This window comes from Myxocyprinus asiaticus, chromosome 15 (genome assembly GCF_019703515.2).
Source record: "Myxocyprinus asiaticus isolate MX2 ecotype Aquarium Trade chromosome 15, UBuf_Myxa_2, whole genome shotgun sequence".
Lineage (NCBI taxonomy): Eukaryota > Metazoa > Chordata > Actinopteri > Cypriniformes > Catostomidae > Myxocyprinus > Myxocyprinus asiaticus.
In genome coordinates, this window is record NC_059358.1 from 22,370,578 (window position 1) to 22,391,911 (window position 21,334).

The 21,334-nt window shown below is 38.5% G+C and overlaps 2 protein-coding genes across 8 annotated transcripts in view; one reads left to right on the plus strand and one right to left on the minus strand.

The window, feature by feature from the left end:
- The window catches only part of invs (inversin), a 43,738-nt gene extending 31,140 nt beyond the window's left edge, over nucleotides 1-12,598 (minus strand). For 2 of the 6 annotated variants that reach the window (XM_051718950.1, XM_051718945.1), the window contains exons 1-2: nucleotides 8,894-9,039; nucleotides 7,935-8,047 (exon numbers count right to left, since the gene is read on the minus strand). In XM_051718950.1, the coding sequence (XP_051574910.1) occupies nucleotides 7,935-7,937 (3 nt within the window). In that variant the 5' untranslated portion in view covers nucleotides 7,938-8,047; nucleotides 8,894-9,039. Of the gene's footprint in view, nucleotides 1-2,008; nucleotides 2,024-7,934; nucleotides 8,094-8,749; nucleotides 8,837-8,893; nucleotides 9,040-12,332 lie in introns of those variants that run through there. The other 4 variants (XM_051718949.1, XM_051718946.1, XM_051718947.1 and 1 more) reach the window with 4 other exon arrangements.
- The window catches only part of LOC127453006 (endoplasmic reticulum resident protein 44-like), a 32,058-nt gene continuing 19,976 nt past the window's right edge, over nucleotides 9,253-21,334 (plus strand). For both annotated transcript variants that reach the window (XM_051718982.1, XM_051718981.1), the window contains exon 1: nucleotides 9,253-9,405. In XM_051718982.1, the coding sequence (XP_051574942.1) occupies nucleotides 9,349-9,405 (57 nt within the window). In that variant the 5' untranslated portion in view covers nucleotides 9,253-9,348. The remainder of the gene's footprint in view (nucleotides 9,406-21,334) is intronic.

Genomic DNA, 21,334 nt, shown 5'->3' on the forward strand with positions numbered 1-21,334 from the left:
TTCAATGAGTATCATTCCCATTCATACAATATCCTTTTTCTTTGCCATTCTTTCACTTTTTCTTTCTCTCTCTCACACACACAACCAATTAGCCACTCTGTTCTCACGCACCTCATTAGAGGGTAATTGGGGTTAGACTCACAAAACTACTAAGAGTTCAAACTAGTTCAGTAGCATGTGTTTGTGTGTGTATGTTCTAATTAAAGCTTTTAAATGCACTCTGATACACTGTAATTCAGCTTTATATGACTTTGCGTACTTAAAAGGAAATCAGACATCACAGAAACACACACACACACACAGTCTGCTTTTTTGGAATCTCATTGTGGGAAAAAGACAGCAGGGGGATGCATTTGAACAAGGTGTGCGAATGAGGGAAGAGTCCTATCTGTACGTGTACATCTGAGCGTGTTTGTGTCCAACCACAGGTTAGCGTGTGCTTGTGCGATCGCGTGGGAAGTGATTTTCCGTGAGAGAAGGTTTTTATGGAGGCTTCACTCATATCGACCACAAGCTTTTCTCAATTTCCTCCAGACTACTACACACATATACATGTATACACACAAACACACTTAACACAAATGCCTGGCATACAAATCAAACAACTTTTTTTCTTGAACACATGCACACGAAACAAAGGGATACAAACTTTGTAAAAGGAAGCCAGCACTTTTCAACATGTAAATCAATTTTATTAATAATAAAATAAAATAAAAAAATAAAAAATTAAAATAAGGAAAATCAACTGTTACCTGAATTTTATCGGCATTGGTTAAAATGATAATCATATGCACTAGTGTAAGGCATGATAATTTTGACTTTTTATTAACAGTCTATAATTCTGTAGACTACTAAAGCTTAACATTTGCGTGTAAATTTGTTAATTCAATAGCAATTAAGCATATAACAATTCCAAAACATGCAGCATCTGTTAACTGTTTTTTCTATCTTACAAAGATGCATAATAAACTCAGTTTTATTTTACTAATTAACTATATCAATATTTTTTGTGAATTGCAGAACTCAAAACAAAACTTATGTAGACACAAAAAAAGTTACTTAAAATTTTATAATAAAATTTGTAACAAAATTACGTTTGAGTTGCAAAGCTTAAAATAAAAACTGTTCGGTAGACTAATATAATAAAATTAGTTATGTAAAATTTAATTTGAGCTAAAGAATTCAAAACAAAACTGTTATGTAGACCCTTAAAGCATAACATTACTGTAATAAAATTAGTCATATAAATTTACATTTGAGTTACAAAACTCAAAATAAAAGACACACACAAAAATCACTACAATCACTGATTAGAATTATACCTTTTCCACTAAAACTCTGAAACACATTAAGCATTCATGTAATCTGTAGAAGAGGGAGAACACTATATCTTAAGTGTGTGTGTGTGTGTGTGTTCAGGCTTCACTATATATTCAATATATTAAATCTTGTTTAAAACCCACTAGTGAGGACATTTTAGGTGGTCCTCATAAGTAAAAAAAAAAGGCTCATAAATCAGCCAAATCATGTTTAGCTTTAAATCTACTGATGTGCACAGGTTTCTGTGAGTGTTAGGGAATAGAAAATATAATCAGCCTGCTAAGAAATCAATGGAAGTCTATGAGATGTCCTCACTTATATAGTGAAACAAACCTGTGTGTGTGTGTGTGTGTGTGGGCAAGCATCCAGCCTGTCTAGCCCAGCCAAATGACTCCCCACCAGCATCTTACTGAACAACCAGCTGAGTCAGGATTTAGCAGAAAGAGAGAGACAGAGAAGAGGGGGAAAAAAGACAGAATAATGAAGAACAAACCACAGGGTCAGAAGTTGAGCTGTGTGCACATTTGTCTGTAAAGCAGTGCCTACCTGGCATTGCAACAGCAGATCTCTGTGATTCACATTAGTCTCTCCCTTTCCAAAAAAGTGCTTTACTTTAAATCTGCTCTAAGTATCTAGCTGAGAAACACTGGTCCTTTCATCTAATGCCTAGAAGGCAAATCTTCATTACCTTCTTCAATGAGAAGGGGCTCCGTGCTGTGGATGCATGCAATCATCCCTGCGGATGCCATCCATAGTGTCTTGAGTGACATGATCACCTTGTGCCTCATTAGCTGTGGTTTTCCATAATTCCGAGTGACAAATGAGCCCCTCCGGTGAAGGAGGTGTGGCTTCTGATGGGCAAAGTAATACAATTATGTAGCTCCAGAGGTGTCATTCACAACAAGTGAACAGTGGATGTGCAATTAAACAGTTAAACACAACACTGTCTAGCATATGTGTTATAGTTTACACATAATGTATGTCACACAACACACAATCAATGCGCAATGGACCAGTGAGTTATTTTGGTGAGATATGCAGGTAGGCCAAAAATCTAGTCTGTGGTTATAACTTTTTCAAATGTTAATACAGTATATGCAATTTACAGTATTTGTGCATTTATAGAGTTTGGGTAGTTGATGCATAACATGCCATTAACTTTCTTTTTAAATCAACCTCCGCATTATAGCTTAAAACTGACAGGAATGGAAAGGTTCTGCTTTTTATACCATTTTAAGGCCATTTCCCATGAGTGAAGTAAATCGTAAACAAGATCTCTAGAAAGCAGATCGAGAAAAGAAAATGGATTTCTCTAAAAGCTGCAGCATCAAGGACGAGTTTGTTGTTGATTTGCTCAATGATAAATAAAACATTCGAGACACGTTCACAAGCTTTTTCAGTTCACCTGCTGGACAAGTTGACTGGCAGTATTATCAAGTATACACAGTCTGAGGGGTTATTAGTAAGAATAAAGTGTAAAAAATAATTAGTGTTTAAAACTATTATTAATTGGAACAATACTGTTTATATACCACTGCCATGAATACTGTATACTTGTGTTATGTACAGAACATTTGTTTAAAATTACTGTGTAATGCAGACGCAACATCCATTGTTTTGATTCAAAATGATAATTGTGGAAAGAAATAGTAATGAAATTCGGGTTTGGTGTACAAAGGCCTTTAGGGAAGGCAAAAGGTGATTAATAGTTCATTTTAAATGGCTGTGCAGTGTGACAATTTTTTTAAGTCCAAATAATCCATGTATGGCACTTTGTTGTAAACAAATGACTGTATGGCAGTTTTCCAGCAAAAGTGAGTTTATGAATTTATAGCTGTATAATTTTCAGCAATTATTGCAAATAATAATAATAAAAAAACATAATACATTATTTGTTATAACTATTTGTTTTGTAAATAAATATAAGTTGGCAAAAAATTTAAATGCATCATATTTTGTGGTGGGTGTGTGAAAATAGTATTGCAGTGATTTGAACCGGGTCTGCTCCTGTGACTGCAAGTCTGAGTCCCAGGAGCACACCTGGGCCGGGTTCCTCTGATAGGGCTCTTGGGGCTGGACTCAGGGTGAGGGGAAAGTATTATGGCAGACCCTTTCTGACATCTCTAATGAGGCAGCCTAGAAAGCGACATCTCTTTCTCTCTCCAACCCTCCCTCTTCTCTGTATCCCCATATCTCGCTTTCTCTCTCCACCATCTACCCACATAAACACACTTAAATACACACTCAGCCCCCCAGGCTATCCCCTCTCCTCCCTACAGCGACTAATTGGGTCAAATCTGTGATCTAATTAAATGTCCAATTAGTAGGAGAGGGGCCATTTAGCTGCTGGCTACACTGCTGTGTGCAGGAAATAATGTGATTGAAAAACAAACAGAAAATCAATGACAGTGATAGGGCTAAGAGAGAGAGAGAGAGAGAGAGAGAGAGAGAGAGAGAGAGAGAGAGAGAGAGAGAATTATAAAAGATGAAACAAGATTTGAATCAATTGGGTGTTTATAAGGTTATAAAGCAATAAGCGGCACATACTGGGTTTATCTCAACACAACAGATCATGTAGATGTGTGCATTTGCGTTTTCTCTCCCACAGCTATGGCCTTTTTAACACATCCTAATTACATTATTCTCAAAACACACGTTAACTGCGTTATTCTATTCAAGCTGTCAGTAAGTACATTATTCTATTAACACCCTCAAAGAACCATAAAAATCAACACAGCATCAATTATTAACAGCTCACTTAACCCTGGAGACAGCCAAGCCTCCCTCAGAAACATTCACTTACCCTTCACTTTATTAAGTATTAAAATAAAGGGTACATTTGACATGGAGGCCACTGAATAGATTGCCCTCATTCATACTGTACATGATGAGGGTGAAGCCCACAAGGGTTAGACTAAGGCCTGTCAGATGCGGTGCCACCATGACTGAAGTCAGTCTCTGTAGTCCATATCACACTTTATTTAGTTTCTATAGGTATAACATCAGTAAGTATTCTATTCTATTCTGCAGTTGTTTAATTATGAAGGGAAGGTTAATATCAAGTTAAATGCAAAAAAAGCCATAGGTAAATATTAGAGGTCGACTGATATTTGATTTTGCCAATACAGATAACTAAGCTGGTGGATAAATCTGATAACTGATTATTCAGCCGATACTTTTAAAAAGATTTATTGAATGTTAAAGTTTTTTTCTTACTGTGATATATGCACAGATATAGAGGCAACAGGAGTCTTATTATCTTGTTTATTTTGCAGTTTATTGTTCAACCACAATCCCAATAATAATTAGGATCATCAGGAGAAAAATAAGATTTGGTATATAATGCAGGACTTTAAACTATGATCCAGCCCGAAATATCCTGGGGACTCTTATTTTGAGTTCACGGAGAAACACGGAGGAATAATAATAATAATAATAAATAAATTAATAAAAAACTATCGGTGTGGATTTTTGCAGATAACCGATAAATCAGTAACCGATAAAACTGTACAAACAATATATTAGTCAACCTGTAGTAAATAACAGACTTTCTTAAATATTAAGTTGGGATGCGCCAATGCAGTAGTGTAGTCTAGGGCAATCGCAGGCATACACCGTATGCCCACCTATCTTTCTTTGGATTTTATGTATGCCCACCTGAAATAACTGATGATACGTATGGCAGCCAGAAAAATGAGTAGGCATTTGACCCGGAAATTTTTCAATCTGCTAACACGATGCCGCAGCACCGTTGAGTGAATTGTGTATATATAAGTGTACAGAGATTCTCTCTAAACGTGCACGGAGCTGCGGGAGCGCAACTGATGGCACTGGCAAGACAGATAGTCCGAATAAGCTGATCCACCAATCAGAACGTTAATTTCAGACGCGATTGGATATTTCCTTAATTTGATTGGATAATCATATTTTCCGTTTCAGTAAGGGGCGAGACATTTCCAGCGTCTGATGCACAAGCATCCCTGAAGTAACCATAATTTGCATAGTAAATTTATTTCCCTGCTAAATGTAAATATTTATATACATTTAAATTTAACATATACAATTAAACTTTGTGAAAATACTGCATGTTATAACACCCCTGCTAGTTTTGATGCTCTTTTTTTGCCTTTTACTGCTGTCTGTGGTGCCTTTTTCTCGTGATATCAAATCATTTCAATTTATATTTCTAAATAGGAAAACAATTACACTATACACAGAAAAGCACATAATAGTACACAAATAAAACAAATAACCAATAATTTATGTAGGCTATATATGGTAATACAAGACAAAGTGTTAACGTGAACATTACTACACCCATATTACCTACAATGCTTAACAGTTTATTGAGTATTATGAATTAGTTTATTAGTTAGAGTAATAATAAAGTATTAAAAATGTTCATAGCAGCCTAATAAAAGGAACATTAATGACACTTATTAATTTAAATACACATTTAACATCAAGTTACCGTATCAAGGTTCTTAGCCATGTATTCTACAACATGCCAGCAAGAAACTTACCCTGATACACATTTTGTAAGTTTATATGGGACTATAATTACAAGTAAATTCTTACACATTTGACATATGTACTGTATATAAATGTAAAGTATGCCCACCTCTTCAGACACTACTACATCACTGCAACAGTGTATCTGATGCCGATATTTATCAGCCACTTATTGACTAAATTAAAACCATTGGCATATTGGTTATTCAATTGAACAATCCAGAATTAACAATGTCCACAATATGTAGGAGGGTTGGCACTCCTTAGAAAATGTAATATTTCATTTTAATTTGTTTTCATTGTAACATTAATGCTTAAAAACTGTCATAAACGGACGTGACAGTTGTGAAAGCGGCACTTACCTATAGGCTACATGATGAAGGAAACCATCCAAAGCGCTTTGAAACCAGCAGACTTTGACTTCTGAGACATCGGTATGATAACCATTAAATCTGCATGACTGATTGAATTAGGAAAAATTGCAATATGGCCTTGCACGATTACTAAACCTTGAAAGGTTGCGTTTAAAAAAATAGTCTGCATTCCATCACACATTCAGTGCTGTGTGAACAAGCGGTGCCCTATAGCGCTCTAAACGGCATTATCCATTATATCACTATAATACAGAATTTAAAAGGGGGTTTGTTCCTGAAATTAAATCTTTTTATTTTTCCATGATGTGGTCGAAATTTCTGTGTAAATGTCCAACATATACACAGTATAAATTTGTAATGTTCAAATATAGAATGCATACATGTAAAATGTGAATTCTGTTGTTTTGAACTGCTAAAACAGAAGTGCAAAAATGTTTTATTAGTACAAAATAACCTTTTTCATATTAATCATCATTTAATCATATTTAGTTACTTTTTTGTATCCTTTTTCGTATCTTATTATTTATCCTATTTATATTTCATTGTGGCTCTCTTAAAACGTTTTTGGCCTGTCATGTGTTCAACAGATCCAATCCATGTTCAATGGAAATTATTTATCATTAGAACAGTAAAGAAGCTTTTGTACATCTTTGAACATTTTTAAAGCATAATTCCAAAGTAAAAGAGTGATCTGATGACAAACCAAGGTCAGTGTTTATATCGCTATAGTTTTTTGTTAAAATCGGTATCGTATCGGCCCAAAATGTTCATGTCGGTGCATCCCTAATATTAAGAATAAGCAGAATTTGTCAATAACAAAAACTTTTGGTTCTGGTGTACCTGGAAATGAGTGTATAATTAACAGCTTTTTAATTGCATCACATCTACATTCACACCTGCTATAAATGACTGTGTAAAATGTCTCTTGTTAGTATTACAAAATATTTCAATATATCAGTTTATAAAGCTTTGATATATGACACAGTTGGAACAGTCTTAAGACAGCAATGTTTAAGTGATAGAAGAACACTGACAATAGGTTAAAAGCCACACTGAAAGGGTCTAATCCTGCTGTCGGTCTCGGCACTGCTGGATACTATTGCATTTCCTCTCATTATTTCAGCCCAGCTCTTATCATCTGCTCTCAATCCCAGCACAGCTCATTTCAGCTATTTTTCGAACACTTTTGCATACATACCACAGAAGGGAATGGAAACACAACACCATACTAATAATTAATATAATTCTAGGTTAATCTTTAACATTTATGGATGTTTTATTTATTTTCTCCCCAATTTGGCATGTCCAATACCCAATGCACTCTAGGTCCTCATGGTGGCATAATGCCTCAATCCAGGTGGCGGAGGACGAATCGTCTGAGACCATCAATCTGTGCATCTTATCACGTGGCTTGTTGAGTACGTTACCGCGGAGACCTAGCGCGTGTGGAAGCTTCATGCTATTCTCTGCGGCATCCGCGCACAAATCACCACGCGCCCCACCGAGAGCGATAACCACATTATAGCGACCACGAGGAGGTTAACCCAACGTGACTCTACCAACCCAAGCAACCGGGCCAACTGGTTGCTTAGGAAGCCTGACTGGAGTCACTCAGCACACCCTGAATTCAAACATTTATGGATGTTTTGACAAATTTTGCCACAACTCTCTTTCTTAATGAAACTCTTATTAACAGCCTAGGCACTGCTCATGGCTGCAAACTCTTACCATAGTGATGTCCAGGAGGCAGGGGAGGCCTCAGCAGATGTTTCCCAGCTAAGTCAATCCCTCACTGGGCTTGGCGTAGCTGCAGGTGCCCCTGGCAGCTCTGATCTAGTGTTCTGCAGGAGAGAGAGAGAGCGGATGATCACTCGCACCTGCTCTGACCTAGAATGCAAAACACTGCCATGTCAAGGCCGACTTAAATAAGTGTGCTTTCATAAATGAGTGTGCTTACATTAATTTTCATGAAAGAGTTGCAAAATTCAAACATACAGCACACATTCACTTTTGAAATCTTACAAGTTTAACTGAAACAATTCATTTTAGTTATCAGAATTAGACATGCATTATTTGACCACAGTATATAATCTCTAGCATCTTTAGTTCTTTAATTTGCATTAGGCTGTTTATTTTCATTTCAACATTATGCACAGCCCCAACAACTTGAATGTGCTTGAAATAAACGTTGTACAATAACTGCAACAACAACAAAAAAAAACATTCAAAAATATTTATAAAAACCAATTGTTTTAACAATTATGACTGTCTATAACTATCAGAAACCATTTTCCAGGATTTTCATAAGATCCCCACACTGGCAGTTCAAACATGTATTCTTTTTACCAAACTTATTTAAACTGTGCCATAATAACAACTGTGTTAACAGTTTAAACGTGACACCGTGATATGTTAGAATTGCACCTAAAATAAAGTGTATGAATCAGTTGCAGAGCCCACTTACATCTTACTGAACATTGATGTCAAAGTGTTTTTACTTGGCTGCGAATAAGCAAAAATAGTACAAATGCAAACATACTTACATAACTGCTGTAAAACTTTAACTTTAACAGCTGAGAACGCGTGTTTTGTAATGCCTGCATCTTGCAGTCTGTGCACGTAGCTTAATGGCTAAATACTTCTAAAAATTCCCCGTTACACAGTTGGGAAACGATGATGCAACTTACCACATTCAAGGTGAAACAATTATTCGGAGACCTCCATCTCTGACGTTAAACATCAGAGCCTTGGTTTTTAACGCATTGCTATGTTTTCGCTGTTTTCGTACTTTTCCACAGTTGGAGTCCCGCGTGTGGTCAATGATACTCCAAAATGTATTGAGACCACAAACAAATCTGGACACGTAGAGAAATAAAACTACAATTACCATGTAACAACATTCTCCAGGAGCAGATAGTTCTGGAACATGTAGTTTATAAGGAATACAAAACTTACTTAGGTCAATGACAATTGACCAAGCATTAAACTACATTTCCCATAGTTCTACACAAAGCCGGAATTCCAGTTCTCGTAGTCCCTGGCCGTATGTTCTGCCTGTTTCCTGCAGCAGAGGAGAAGTAGGTGGTGACGAAAGCCTGGTCAGATCCAACAACAGCGTAACCTCGACCAACACCACTATACAATGAAATTATCATCATTCATACCCGCTTCTGAACTGCACTACTTCACACTTCTGCTGGTATGTGGCTGAGGCATCACGGACTCTTTACTAACACATTTCCTGCAGGTTTACTTGTGCTAGCTAGCTCAGATAATGTTAGCTAATGGGAGGGTATGTGGACATGGATGTGATGCTCTTGATCGTTATTTTTAACAGGTCATTGTGAGAGGGTATCCATAATTGGACCATCGAAATCACTTTAGCCGCAATAGTTCTGATGGCCAAAGACGGCAAAATTGCTAACGATGAGTGGGTGCTAGCTGCAGGTGGCTCAGAAAGCGCTGGCTAATGTAGCTAACGAGCTATTCCAGTAACCGGACTTGTAGTCATAAAACCACAGCATTCAAAAGGTGCTTGAGAGTTTTCAGCCTGTGGGCCAACAATTCCCATGCAAATACTTAACTGTTATGAGTAACAACTCTGTGTATACTGACTTCGTAATGTCTTTTAGCTTGCTTGCAAGCAGTTAAGGGCCACTGGGTCATAAAACCTTTATTTTAGGCAGTTTCACACAGTATTCAGTGGCAATGGGAGAGTTTTGTTATACAGTGTAGATGATGATGCAAGTAGAGGAGTTTTGGAGAAACTGGAAGTACCACGTCACTCGCGTACTAGCTATGACACTTTGGCCCAACGCTTGTTTCACGTGTCCGCTGGGCTTTTAAATGTGAACTGCAACTTGTTGATATCGATGAGAGAATGAGTCGCTTGCATGTGTCCTTTTCCCATTCATAGCTTAAAAAATATATGCGAGGCCGACCAGTAGCTTCTGATGTGAGCCTGTTTAACAAGAAAGGGCCTTTAACAAATGAAGTAAGCACTTGTTTCTGCAATAGCCGTCATGTGGTACCCAGCTGTCAACAGTGATCTTTAAAGTCCTAAAGTAAAGAGAAGGATATTCTTGGATGCATTCCGTGCTCCTCCACCGACTCAGCAGAGAAGAAACCGGTTGGTGAACTACTCTGTTGTGGCTGAATCCTATTGGATGTCAACCCGGAAGCGGCCTGCACTGCTCCTCTCATCATGCATGATGTGAAAGTGCTGCCAAATGTGGTGCATTTGAACAAGTGCTTGATTAACTTCGGTGGAGTTTTAACAGTTAATGAAAAATCATTTGGTATTGATATAAAAGTTGGTCTCACCCCTGTTGAAAAATAAAACAGCTAAAAACAGCCTAAACTGGTTTTAGCTGGTCACCCAGCCTAGTCAGCTGGCTGGTTTTAGAGATGTTTTTAGGCACTTTTCAGATGTTCAGGCTGGGCAACCAGTTAAGACCATCTTAAACCATCAGCCAACCAGCAGCTTAGGTTGGTTTTATTTTATATATTTTATAGCAGGGATCTCTGTCTTTCTTCTTTCTCCATACATAACAGGTAGCAATTGGAATTAGTTTGAGATCATAACATAGGCTAGTTCACTCCTGGTTAGGTTTAATGCTGCCTTTATGTGCTATCGGAATTATCCTATTTACCACTTGTGAAGTGGTAATTATGGGTACTCGTGTTCCCATGCTTTTTTGTCGGAAATAACAGGAATCATGGACGGCGCCAGGTTCATTCATACATATTACTTGAGGAACTTTTATTTTGACACGATAATACATATTACTCAGTTAGCTCGCTGTCGATAATGGAATTTTGTTCAATACAAGCTATTTTCACGGTGTAAAAATGTACAACATGCATAGAATGGTTGCTGATATATGGTACATAAATGAATATGACCAAAACGGCAAGGGCTAACAATTAGCTGTATTTAGAAAAATGAACAAAACCTGTCATTCACTACAGAAACTGTACTCTCCTCCACCATGTTGAAAGTTTAGGACTCCTCCCATCTCTGCAACTCGGGTATCAAAATGAGTTTCCCTGTGGTTATTATGTCTCGAGGGGTCGTTTATGCGTAACTTCCGAGTGGGAAACTCGTATTTGCGATAATTCCTATTGCATGTGAAGGCAGCATAATTACAAACTCCTGGCCTCAAACATTGTTTTAAAACATCAGTGGGACAACTGGGATAACAAATAAGCCATATGATAGGCTTGATTGAAATTTGCAGCTTTGTATTATTGTACTGTGGGCAGCAGCTACAGACAGTCAGAAGGCACCTGCCCTGGATCAATTTTAAATGCACTTCTGGGCAGATGATTTGGAGAGAGACTCATTTGTTATTTAGTTGACTCTTTGTGACTTACAATACACTTATAAGGACCTAGGTTTAATTGCCCTTGCTCAAAGTAATAGGAGTTAGAACCACTAGTCTTTTGATTAACAGACCAAATCTTCAAGTTCAACCTCTTGGCTATTTATCTAGTAGGCAACCACTGGTAGATTGCTGCATAAAGAATATAGAATGTACACGATCGTATCAAGAACCGTAGAAAATTTGATTGGGGTGTAGAACTAGCTAATTAGACCTCTTTTTTTTTTGTTTTTATATGTTGAGAAATTGAAACTCCCCATTCAAGATCTGTGAAAATTTTTATGATGTCTAGCTGTGATCTTGTTCTTTGTGATGCGAAAGCTTGAGTTCAGCCCATATGGAGTGCTGTGTTTTTTTCTGTTTCTTCTGTGGCTTGGTTGAACTTGTGACAGTTGGAGATTTTGAGTTCTCTGAAAGATTAGCTAATTAATTATGCAGTATTATTTAGCAGCTGCCAATTTTATACCAGAGAATCACATATGGCTTTGCATGTTTGTGTGTTGGTCATTATGTTAGAACTCTTTTTAGCTTTGTCAGTGGGCTCATTTTTAGTGGTTGTTTTTTATTTTTTTATTTTTTTTAATTATTTTTTTCCCCAATGGCTGATACTGATGTCTTGAGAGCAGGATGGCCGATGGGCAATATAAATGCTGATAAGCATGATACAGTTATAAATTATACTTGCATTTAATCTGTGAACTTGATGTTTGGAGCAGAATTTTCAGTGATTTGAGTGGAGTACCTGTTGCTTCTAATGTTCTTGCTTCTTATCTGGGTCACTGCATGTTGATATCAGACACACTGAAGAAGGTCTGTGAAGTCTTGTCCATGTGAATGCGCTTTAAAGCTGCACATAGCCACAAATGTTGAATTTTTTTTTTGATTTTTTAAAAGTTTAAAAAGGTGTAACTTCCACCCTAGAAGTCCTTGGTTTCACCAGACACTTGGGGAGTCAAATAAAAATCTGTCATATATCCACTGTCATTATAATAGATGCTACACATCCCTGAATGCTTGAGGCATTACTGTTTGCTTGGAGGCATAAGAACCTGCACTCAAAAATAGCCAGAGCTACTGGTGATTATTTAATATTGTGTTATGAGGATGCAAAGTGAAGAATTCAGTATTGTTCAAGGTTATGATGTGGATGATACTTATAAAATGCTAGACTGATCTCACAGAGAAATCTGAAAAAGTAGGTTGACTTTTCTTGAGCTAAAATCGGTCTGTGCTTACCGAAATTCGAAACAGTGCCCCTAGTGGCTAAAGCGGTAAGTGTTGTTGGACAAATGGGCACATGTGAGCTCCATTTTCTTGGTGTAATGTCCACTGAGGGCCACCAAAAGCAAGTTGTGAAGCGAGTTGTTTTAAGATGAGGCTGTAATACAGTGAAAAGGAAAGCATATTTTATAAACTGAACCCCCCAAACCTAAACCTAACCATCAGTGGAGTAAAAATGTAAGGTTAGAGAGAAAAAATCAACGTCCAAAACATGCTCGTCACTGATTATGCGAATGCAATTACTTCCTGATTTAAACACGGGATCCAAACCCAGGTTTGCCACGCTGCTGACGCAACATGCTTCAGGTTGCACCACAAGGGAAGGTAAACATGCCGGAGCCGATGCAAAAATGTCTGGATTTGAATGGAGATAGTGCTTCTCAGTGAGTCGGCATAATATGGCCAATCATAGGGTACTGGAACTCTCGGAAATAACATGCTGACTTCCTGTGTGATCATGTTGAACATACAGGGTTGCCACAGTCATGGAAAACCTGGTTATATCAGGGAATTTTAAAATTGTGTTTTCCAGTAGTCATGGAAATTAGGAAAATCTAAAAGGTCATGGAAAATGTATGGAAATTTGTTTGCAATAGCAGTCTATATACATTTTTAAATTGTTATAAATTCTTATCCAGTGGTCACAAACCGTCATAGAAATGTCATAGAAATTCATTGGTCAAAATGTGTGGGGAAACCTGAATCTAGTATGCTAAACTAATAGTAGAAAAAACACACTTCATATGAGCAAACTGCCATAATGTTTGCTGGGCATTTGCAAGGACTCACTTTAAAGTCTGGTGTGTATTGTTGACTGTCCTTCATATCCCAGGTTCCCAGACCCCCGAGATTTCAATGCACACATTGTAGTATTCTAAAGATAGCCAGATAGTCAAAAGATGAACGAAGTTGTGAAGAGGCAATTTAAGTTTTAAGCAGGCTCAGGCATAGAAAAGCATTATTGAACTTTTGATTCCTGTGCTCAGAGCACCTTTAAATGTTTAGCGATAAATGAAGTGTTTTTTGTTATTAACAATTTTTTATTGATTCCATGCAGCAAATTAAATAGACACAACAGAAAATTCAAAATCAAACCACATGAAATCACAACTTTTCCCCCCGAACATTAACCCCACCACCCGACACAAACAAGCGGTGGTCAAAAGCCAACTGACAAAGACACACAAATAGACAATAAAATAACACAAAATATTTAGAAACATAAAATAAAAAAAATAAAAACACACTAGTCTCTCTCCGCTTCCCCTACCTGAGAGCCTTCTAAAAAGGCTAGATAGCTGCCCCATTTCCTGATGTATACATCCAGGTTACCTAGCCTTCTATATACCATCTCTTCAAATGCCGCCACCCTGCCCAACTCGACGCACCACTCACGAAATGAGGGCGCATCAGTCGACTTTCATCCCCTGAGGATTACCCGCCTGCCAATCATCACGCCGGTAAGGACCCAGCTCTCCATATATCCATCACCCATACTCAGGACCGCCCCATCACCCAAAATACAAAAGTCTGGGGCAAAATGAAAATTGAGTGTCAACTACGTCACACATGAAGCTCTGAACCCTCAACCAAAATTCTTGGATCTTAACACATCCCCAAAAAACATGGGTTGTGTACCTGTCTTCTGATTGGCATTGCCAGCAGGTGGGTGTGTCTTTAAGACCAAGCCTATACAATCCAGAGGGGGTCCAATAGAATCGATGCAAAATATTAAATTGCATAAGTTTTTTAGAATCCTAGCCCACACTCCCTCCTCAAATACCAAGTTTAAATCTTTCTCCCATAATCTCTTGAGGTAAGTTGATGCTCCATCCCTCAGACTCTGAATTAACAGGAAGTAATACACTGATGACTCATGACCTTTTCCAAAAGCATTAATCACCATTTCCAGAGTATCTGCCGCTTTAGGGGGGTGTATGCTACACCCAAAAATAGTACAGAGCAGGTGGCGCAGCTGTAAATACCTAAAGAACTGAGATCTTGGAATCCTAAAATGTTGAACCATATTTTCAAAAGATCTCAACACTCCACTCTCATATAGGTCAACGAGTGTACTAACCTCCCTTACAATCCACTATGACCAGCAGAATGTTGACTTATTAATATGTAATTTTGGGTTCAGCCATATGCTCAAGGCAACATTTAAATAAATGTCCGAATTAAACACTCTGGACACTTTTGTCCATACCGCGTGCAAATGCGAGATAACGGGGTGTGCCTTAACTTCTCCAGTTAGTTTAATAGGCTTTGCAGTGGCAAAATAGGGGCAAGAACTTCTTGTTCGATACAAAACCAGGCAGGGGCTCTCTCAGGTGGAAGCGACCAATGAGCCAAATGTCTGAGACTGAATGCATAATAATAATAAAACAAAATCTTTGGTAGGCCTAGCCCACCATTGTCAATCGGCCTATGTAACTTATTGAAATGTAACCTGGGATGCTTACCATTCCAAATGAAGGACTTTGCTATACTATCAAATTGCTTGAAATAAGAGAAGGGGACTGGGACAGGGAGAGACTGTAGCAGGCAGTTGAATTTTGGAATACAATTCATTTTAAAAACATTAACCTTACCAATCATAGATAAATGTAATGAAGTCCACCTGCCCACATCGCTTGAAAAACTTTTTATTAAGGGGTCAAAATTAACTAAATCACACAAATTTGCTGGGAATAAGATGCCCAAATACTTAATGCCCTGTTTGGGCCACTGGAAGTCGCCCGGTTGAAAAGCCATTACTGGGCAGTACGCTGTCAGAGCCAAAGCTTTGACCAATTGACTCTGTATCCTGAGAAATTAGAAAAGGAATTAATAATTCTGTGGAGGCAAGGCATAGATCTAGTGGGGTCGGAGATGAAAAGCTTATGCGCCATACCTCCCGCCATCACTCATGGAAAATCATCTTCCTTTCTTATCACGGCTGCTAATGGTTCCAGGGCAAGACAGAACAATAAGGGGGAAAGAGGGCAACCATGCCGGGTGCCCCTATCCAGAGTAAAATAATCTGAAATTAATCCATTCGTTTGTACCACCGCTACCAGGTGTCTATAAAGTAACTTCATCCATCCAATAAAAGTATTCCCAAACCCGTATATTTCCAAAACCTTAAAAAGATAATCCCATTCTACATATCGAACGCCTTTTCAGCGTCAAGTGAGATGACAGCGACCGGAGTCTGATCATTCGCCACTGACCACATGATATTGATGAAACGCCTAATGTTATCAGAAGAGCTACGGCCCCAAATAAACCCCACCTAATCTATATGTATAAGAGATGTCATAAACAGTTAGCCAAAATTTTTGACCAAATTTTTACATCTAGCTGGATCAGGAAAATTGGATGGTAACTCTTACACTCACTTGGATCTTTGTCCTTTTTAAGAATCAGACTGATCTGGGCTTGTGTCATGGTTGGCGGAAGCTTTCCATTCTTTAATGATTCCCTATAAATTTCTAACAAAAGTGGATCGAGTTCTGTAGCATAAGGTCTAAAAAATTCAGCGGCAAAGCCTTCTGGCCCCGGTGCCTTGCCTGTAGGCAGGGCCTTAATTACCTCACCAAGCTCCTCCAAGGTTATCTCAGAATCAAGAGAATTTTTTTGCTCAGTCATCAGTTTAGGGAGATCTAATGGTTCCATAAAGTTTCTAATATCTTCATCAGTAGACGAAGATGTGGAACTATAGAGATCAAGATAGAATACTTTAAAAGCATTATTAATATCAATGGTCGAGGTAAATATTTCACCACCAGCAGATTTCACTGAGGGAATGGTAGAAAAAGATTCTCTCTGCTTTATATATCTAGCCAAAAGCTTCTCTGCCTGCTCCCTCGACTCAAAGTATGACTGTCTTTCCCTGAATTGCCCCACCTTGCGTGAAAAAATAGTATTATATCTGTATTTCAATCGGGTCACTTCTCTGAGGCCATCAGATGACCTTCGGCGCTTCAGCTCTGACTCAGCACCTTTAATATTCCCTTCCAGTTCCACAAGTTCTCATTAATTTTTTTGGTGAATGAGGCATACTGTATGATTCGACCCCTAAGAACTGCCTTAAGTGCCTCCCAAGCCACGCCCACAGAGGATACTGAGGACCAGTTGGTTTCCATATAAACATTAATTTCAGCCTGTAACATTTGTTGGAATTCAGGATTTTGTAAAAGGGATACATTAAAGCACCAACTATATGATTTCTTTTTCTCCGTATGTGGCAACACCTCTAAACTCACAAGGGCATGAACTGAGACTAAGATGTTTCCAAGTGAGCAATCCACATCAGATGAAATGAGGGATTTATATATATAAAAAATATTCTAGAATAAATCTTATGGACTGATGGAAAAAAAATGTATAGTCCCTTCCAGATGGGTTCAAAAGTCTCCAAATATCTGTAAGACCAAGATTTCTACACATCCTGTGAAGCGTCAATGTTGCTCTAGGGGGCTTACACACTTTTGCTTCACTATGTTCAAGGAATGAGTCCATCAAAAGATTAAAGTCTCCTCCCAATATTATATCATGAGGGGTGCCAACAGCTTGCAACATCCCTTCAAGATCTATAAAAAAAGCCCTGATCATCAGCGTTAGGTGTGTAAATATTAGCCAAAATCAACCTTTGCTCCTGAATTTCTGCTAAAACAATAATGACTCTTCCTAATTTATCATTAATCTGTTTGAGACATTTGAATTGTAGATGCTTACTTATCAATGTAATGACTCCCCTGCTCTTACTTGAGCCAGCACTAAAGAAAACACGTCCACCCCATATCTTCCCAAATTTTTCAGCTTCCTTCAGGGAAAGATGTGTTTCTTGAAGAAACACAATATCATATTTCTTATGTTTAAGAGAAGAAATAACCTTCCTTCTTTTTATGGGGTGCCCCAACCCATTCATATTCCACGTGGAGAGAGACAATCCACTCATATTAACATTTGACATTATGACATTAGAAAAAAATAGATTGTGTCAAAAATTAAATTATAACGACCACATTCCAACATTAGTGCAACAGTCAAACCCCAAACTTCCCCCCAAACAAAATAGGAGGCATAAGCACAAAGAACGTGTAGATTCATCCACATAACTGTTCCGAAGGTGTGTTCCTCCACAAAACAAACTCCAGCCGTTAGGCCAAACAAGAAAATGTTGTGATTCTTCCAAGAAAGCCTTCCTTTACTCCTTGCCTTGCGTAACACGAGATTTTTATTGGATGATCTCAGAAATTTGGCCAGAATTGATCGGGGCCTGTCTCCTTCCACGGATCTCCAAGCCGGGACTCTGTAAACTCGCTCGATTTCCAGCTTATTGCCTGTTATGTTGAGCAGACTCAGGAAAAGCCCATTTAGGAATTTCACCATATATCGGCCTTCTTCGTCCTCAGGAATTCCAACAATTTGGACGTTGTTTCGCCGTTACGATTCTCAAGGTCTTCCAACTTTTCCCAAACTCACTCCAAGACTGTCTTAGTCGCTAGCGGATTAGCAGCTAATTCCGATGACTCCAGATAATCGATCCGTTTCTCAACATCCGACACTCGTGTAGCCATCTCAGTGAATTACATCTGCATGGCAGTGATCGATCGACGTATTACAGCAAGATCCTTCAATTCAGCAACAACCTTCCTCAGCATCACCAACATGCTCTACAGTTTACGCTGAATCTCTCTCATCGCACTGGCCAAACTGAGTCCTGGGCTTTCAGCCTGTTGCTCAGGGGCTTCAGCTTGAGCATGCAAGTGTCTTTTATTGTCTCCAGAGCCCGCGGATTTTGAATTCTTTGACATATTGTCTTCCTAGAACAGTTAAAAATCAGAGCGTATCGAATCTTTATGAGATAAAAATTATTAAAACTAGTAAAGTGCGCAGAGCTCGCCGTTCACACGTCCGACCCTCTCATGGCGCCACGCGACTCCCATAAATGTTTGATCATTTGCAGTTGTTCCCGGGCTGCTTATAGAAAGAAAGTTGTTCCACTGTTCTTTCCATGTGAAAAGGTTATGGTCCTAATCAAACTTTATCTTACATCTCACAATCTTCCTCCCTAACATGTGAAGTGATCTCTGTTTTGCATGATGCTAATTTATGTCCTTTGCACTTTCCTAGCCCTGGGGAAAGCTGTGTGTACTGTACACATTTATTTTTTGTTTTGTTTTAAGTTGTGACCTGTTTTATGGAGATGTTATTTAACAGATGGGCTGTCTGCGGTTTGCAATATTGGGCATTTTTTGAAGGTTCCTCAAGTACAACTTATTCAACATGAAACGACGTTTGCACTCTGCATTACTGTTTTACTCAGTAATGTGAAGTGATTTCCGAATGAAACGTGATATTTGATGAGGAAAAAAAATGTAAGGTGGGACTTGATTTTGTCCTTCATTAATTGATTAAATCGTGAAAAGTGGTCTCTATAGACCATTTCAAGCATGTAAACAATAACAAAGGAATTAGAACGCAACTATTCCTGAAGCACTTCCTGTATATGTGAGAGAGGCGGTTAAATTGTATTGTAGTTTCGATGCTCGTAGTTATTTCCTCAGCAGAGGGCTCGGGACTATTGGATTGCTCCTGTTATAATAAGTGAAGTCATCCAATAAAGTTTTCTGTGTGACCTGCGAACAAGGTAAGGATTTCTTTTTTTGTGTTCCTAATTTGTAAGTCGTTTAGGATAAAATCGTCTGCTAAATAACTAAATGTAATAGTAAATTACATGTGCAGCTTCATTCATTATAATGGGAGCAAATTATAGTCACTTTAGAGCTCTATCTATCAAAATTTTTCTATGTTCTCCAATGAGCAGCTCCAATTTTGGAGGTAATCCACCGATGCTGAATAAAAATTTCTGACTGCACAAAAGAAATCATTTGCTCGCATGTCACCAGCTTCAACCAGGGCATCCAACTGCATTTTAATGTCAGAGGGTATGAATGATTCCTCCAGCCTGGACTGCAAGACTTTTCTCAGGTCATGAATGTGCAAAGCTATGGCCGTGCACAACAGAATAAACAAAAAGTCCTTCACTTGCTTGCACCTTGTCAGATTTGGAACTTTGCTTCACAAAAAAATTGCTAACACTTGGTGTGGCACACTTGCATTTAGCAGCATCCACATGCTTTTTTGTATGAACATGTCGGTGCGGCCTCCATGGGCGATGGAAAAGTGAGCTCCACAAATCTCACACCTCACATTACTAGGCTCTGTCTGTGACTCCTTTTTTAGAAATGTAAACTTTTTTGAAGAGTTTACGGAACAGACTTCGACAGAACACCAGTACTGCAGAATCACTGGTATAGTTACATCTTTTTATTTTAGTACCGACTTGGTACCGAAGTACCGGTGCTTTTGACAACACTGGATCTGTGTGATGTCTAAATGTATGTAAGTCTGTTATAGGCATTTTGGCATTCTTACTGCATCAAATAAGTATTAATGTATATCTAATAATCACACAATAAAGAGTGTCAAATATTTAAGTAGTTTCATTTTGCATGAAATTACTTTTTTAATGTTTTTATATTATACATTTTTTAATGTTTAATTACTGTTGGGAGGTCACGTGATGCCGTGCAAGAAGCAGACGTGTGAGCGACAAGCTCTGCGCACTTTGCTAAATTTTTAATTATTTTCATGTTATAATCTGGTGAAATTTGATACACCCAGTTACACATTTGCTCTTTGAGGCAAAACATGGCAAAGAAGTCAAAATCCTCGGGCTCTGGAGACATTAAAAGACACTTACGTGTTCAGGATGAAAGCCCCGACAGGCCTACAGACCGGGGACTTGATTTGGATGCCGTGGTGGGAGAGGTGATCCAGCGTCAGTTGTCCAACATGTCGGTGATGCTGACGAAGGTTCTTGCTGACTTGGAGGATCTCGCTGTAATATGTCGATCAATTATGGTGATGGAAATAAAATTCTCTGAGTTAGTTACAAGAGTGTCAGATGCTGAGAGACTAATCGATTGTCTGGAGTCTTCGGAGAGGGAATTAACCGCTAATCCACCCACGACCAAAGTTGATTTGGAACATCTCCTTGAAAAGCTTGAAGATCTTGAGAATAGAAGCCGCAGGAATAACGTTCGAATTGTTGGAATTCCTGAGCATGAGGAGGGCAGAGATATGGTGAAATTCCTAGACGAGCTTTTCCCGAGTCTGCTCGACATAACAGGCCATAAACTGGAAATCGAGCGAGCTCACAGATTCCCAGCTCGCAGATCTGCTGAGGGAGAAAGGCCCCGATCAATCCTGGCCAAATTTCTGAGATCATCCAATAAAGATCTTGTGTTGTGCCAGGCGAGGAGCAAAGGAAAGCTTTCTTGGAAGAACCATAATATTTTCTTGTTCCCGGACTTTGCGACGAGTGTAACGCGATCGTTTCAAGGAATGTAAGAAACTCTTACATCAGCGAAAGATCACTTTTGCTCTGATGTTTCCGGCCAAACTGAG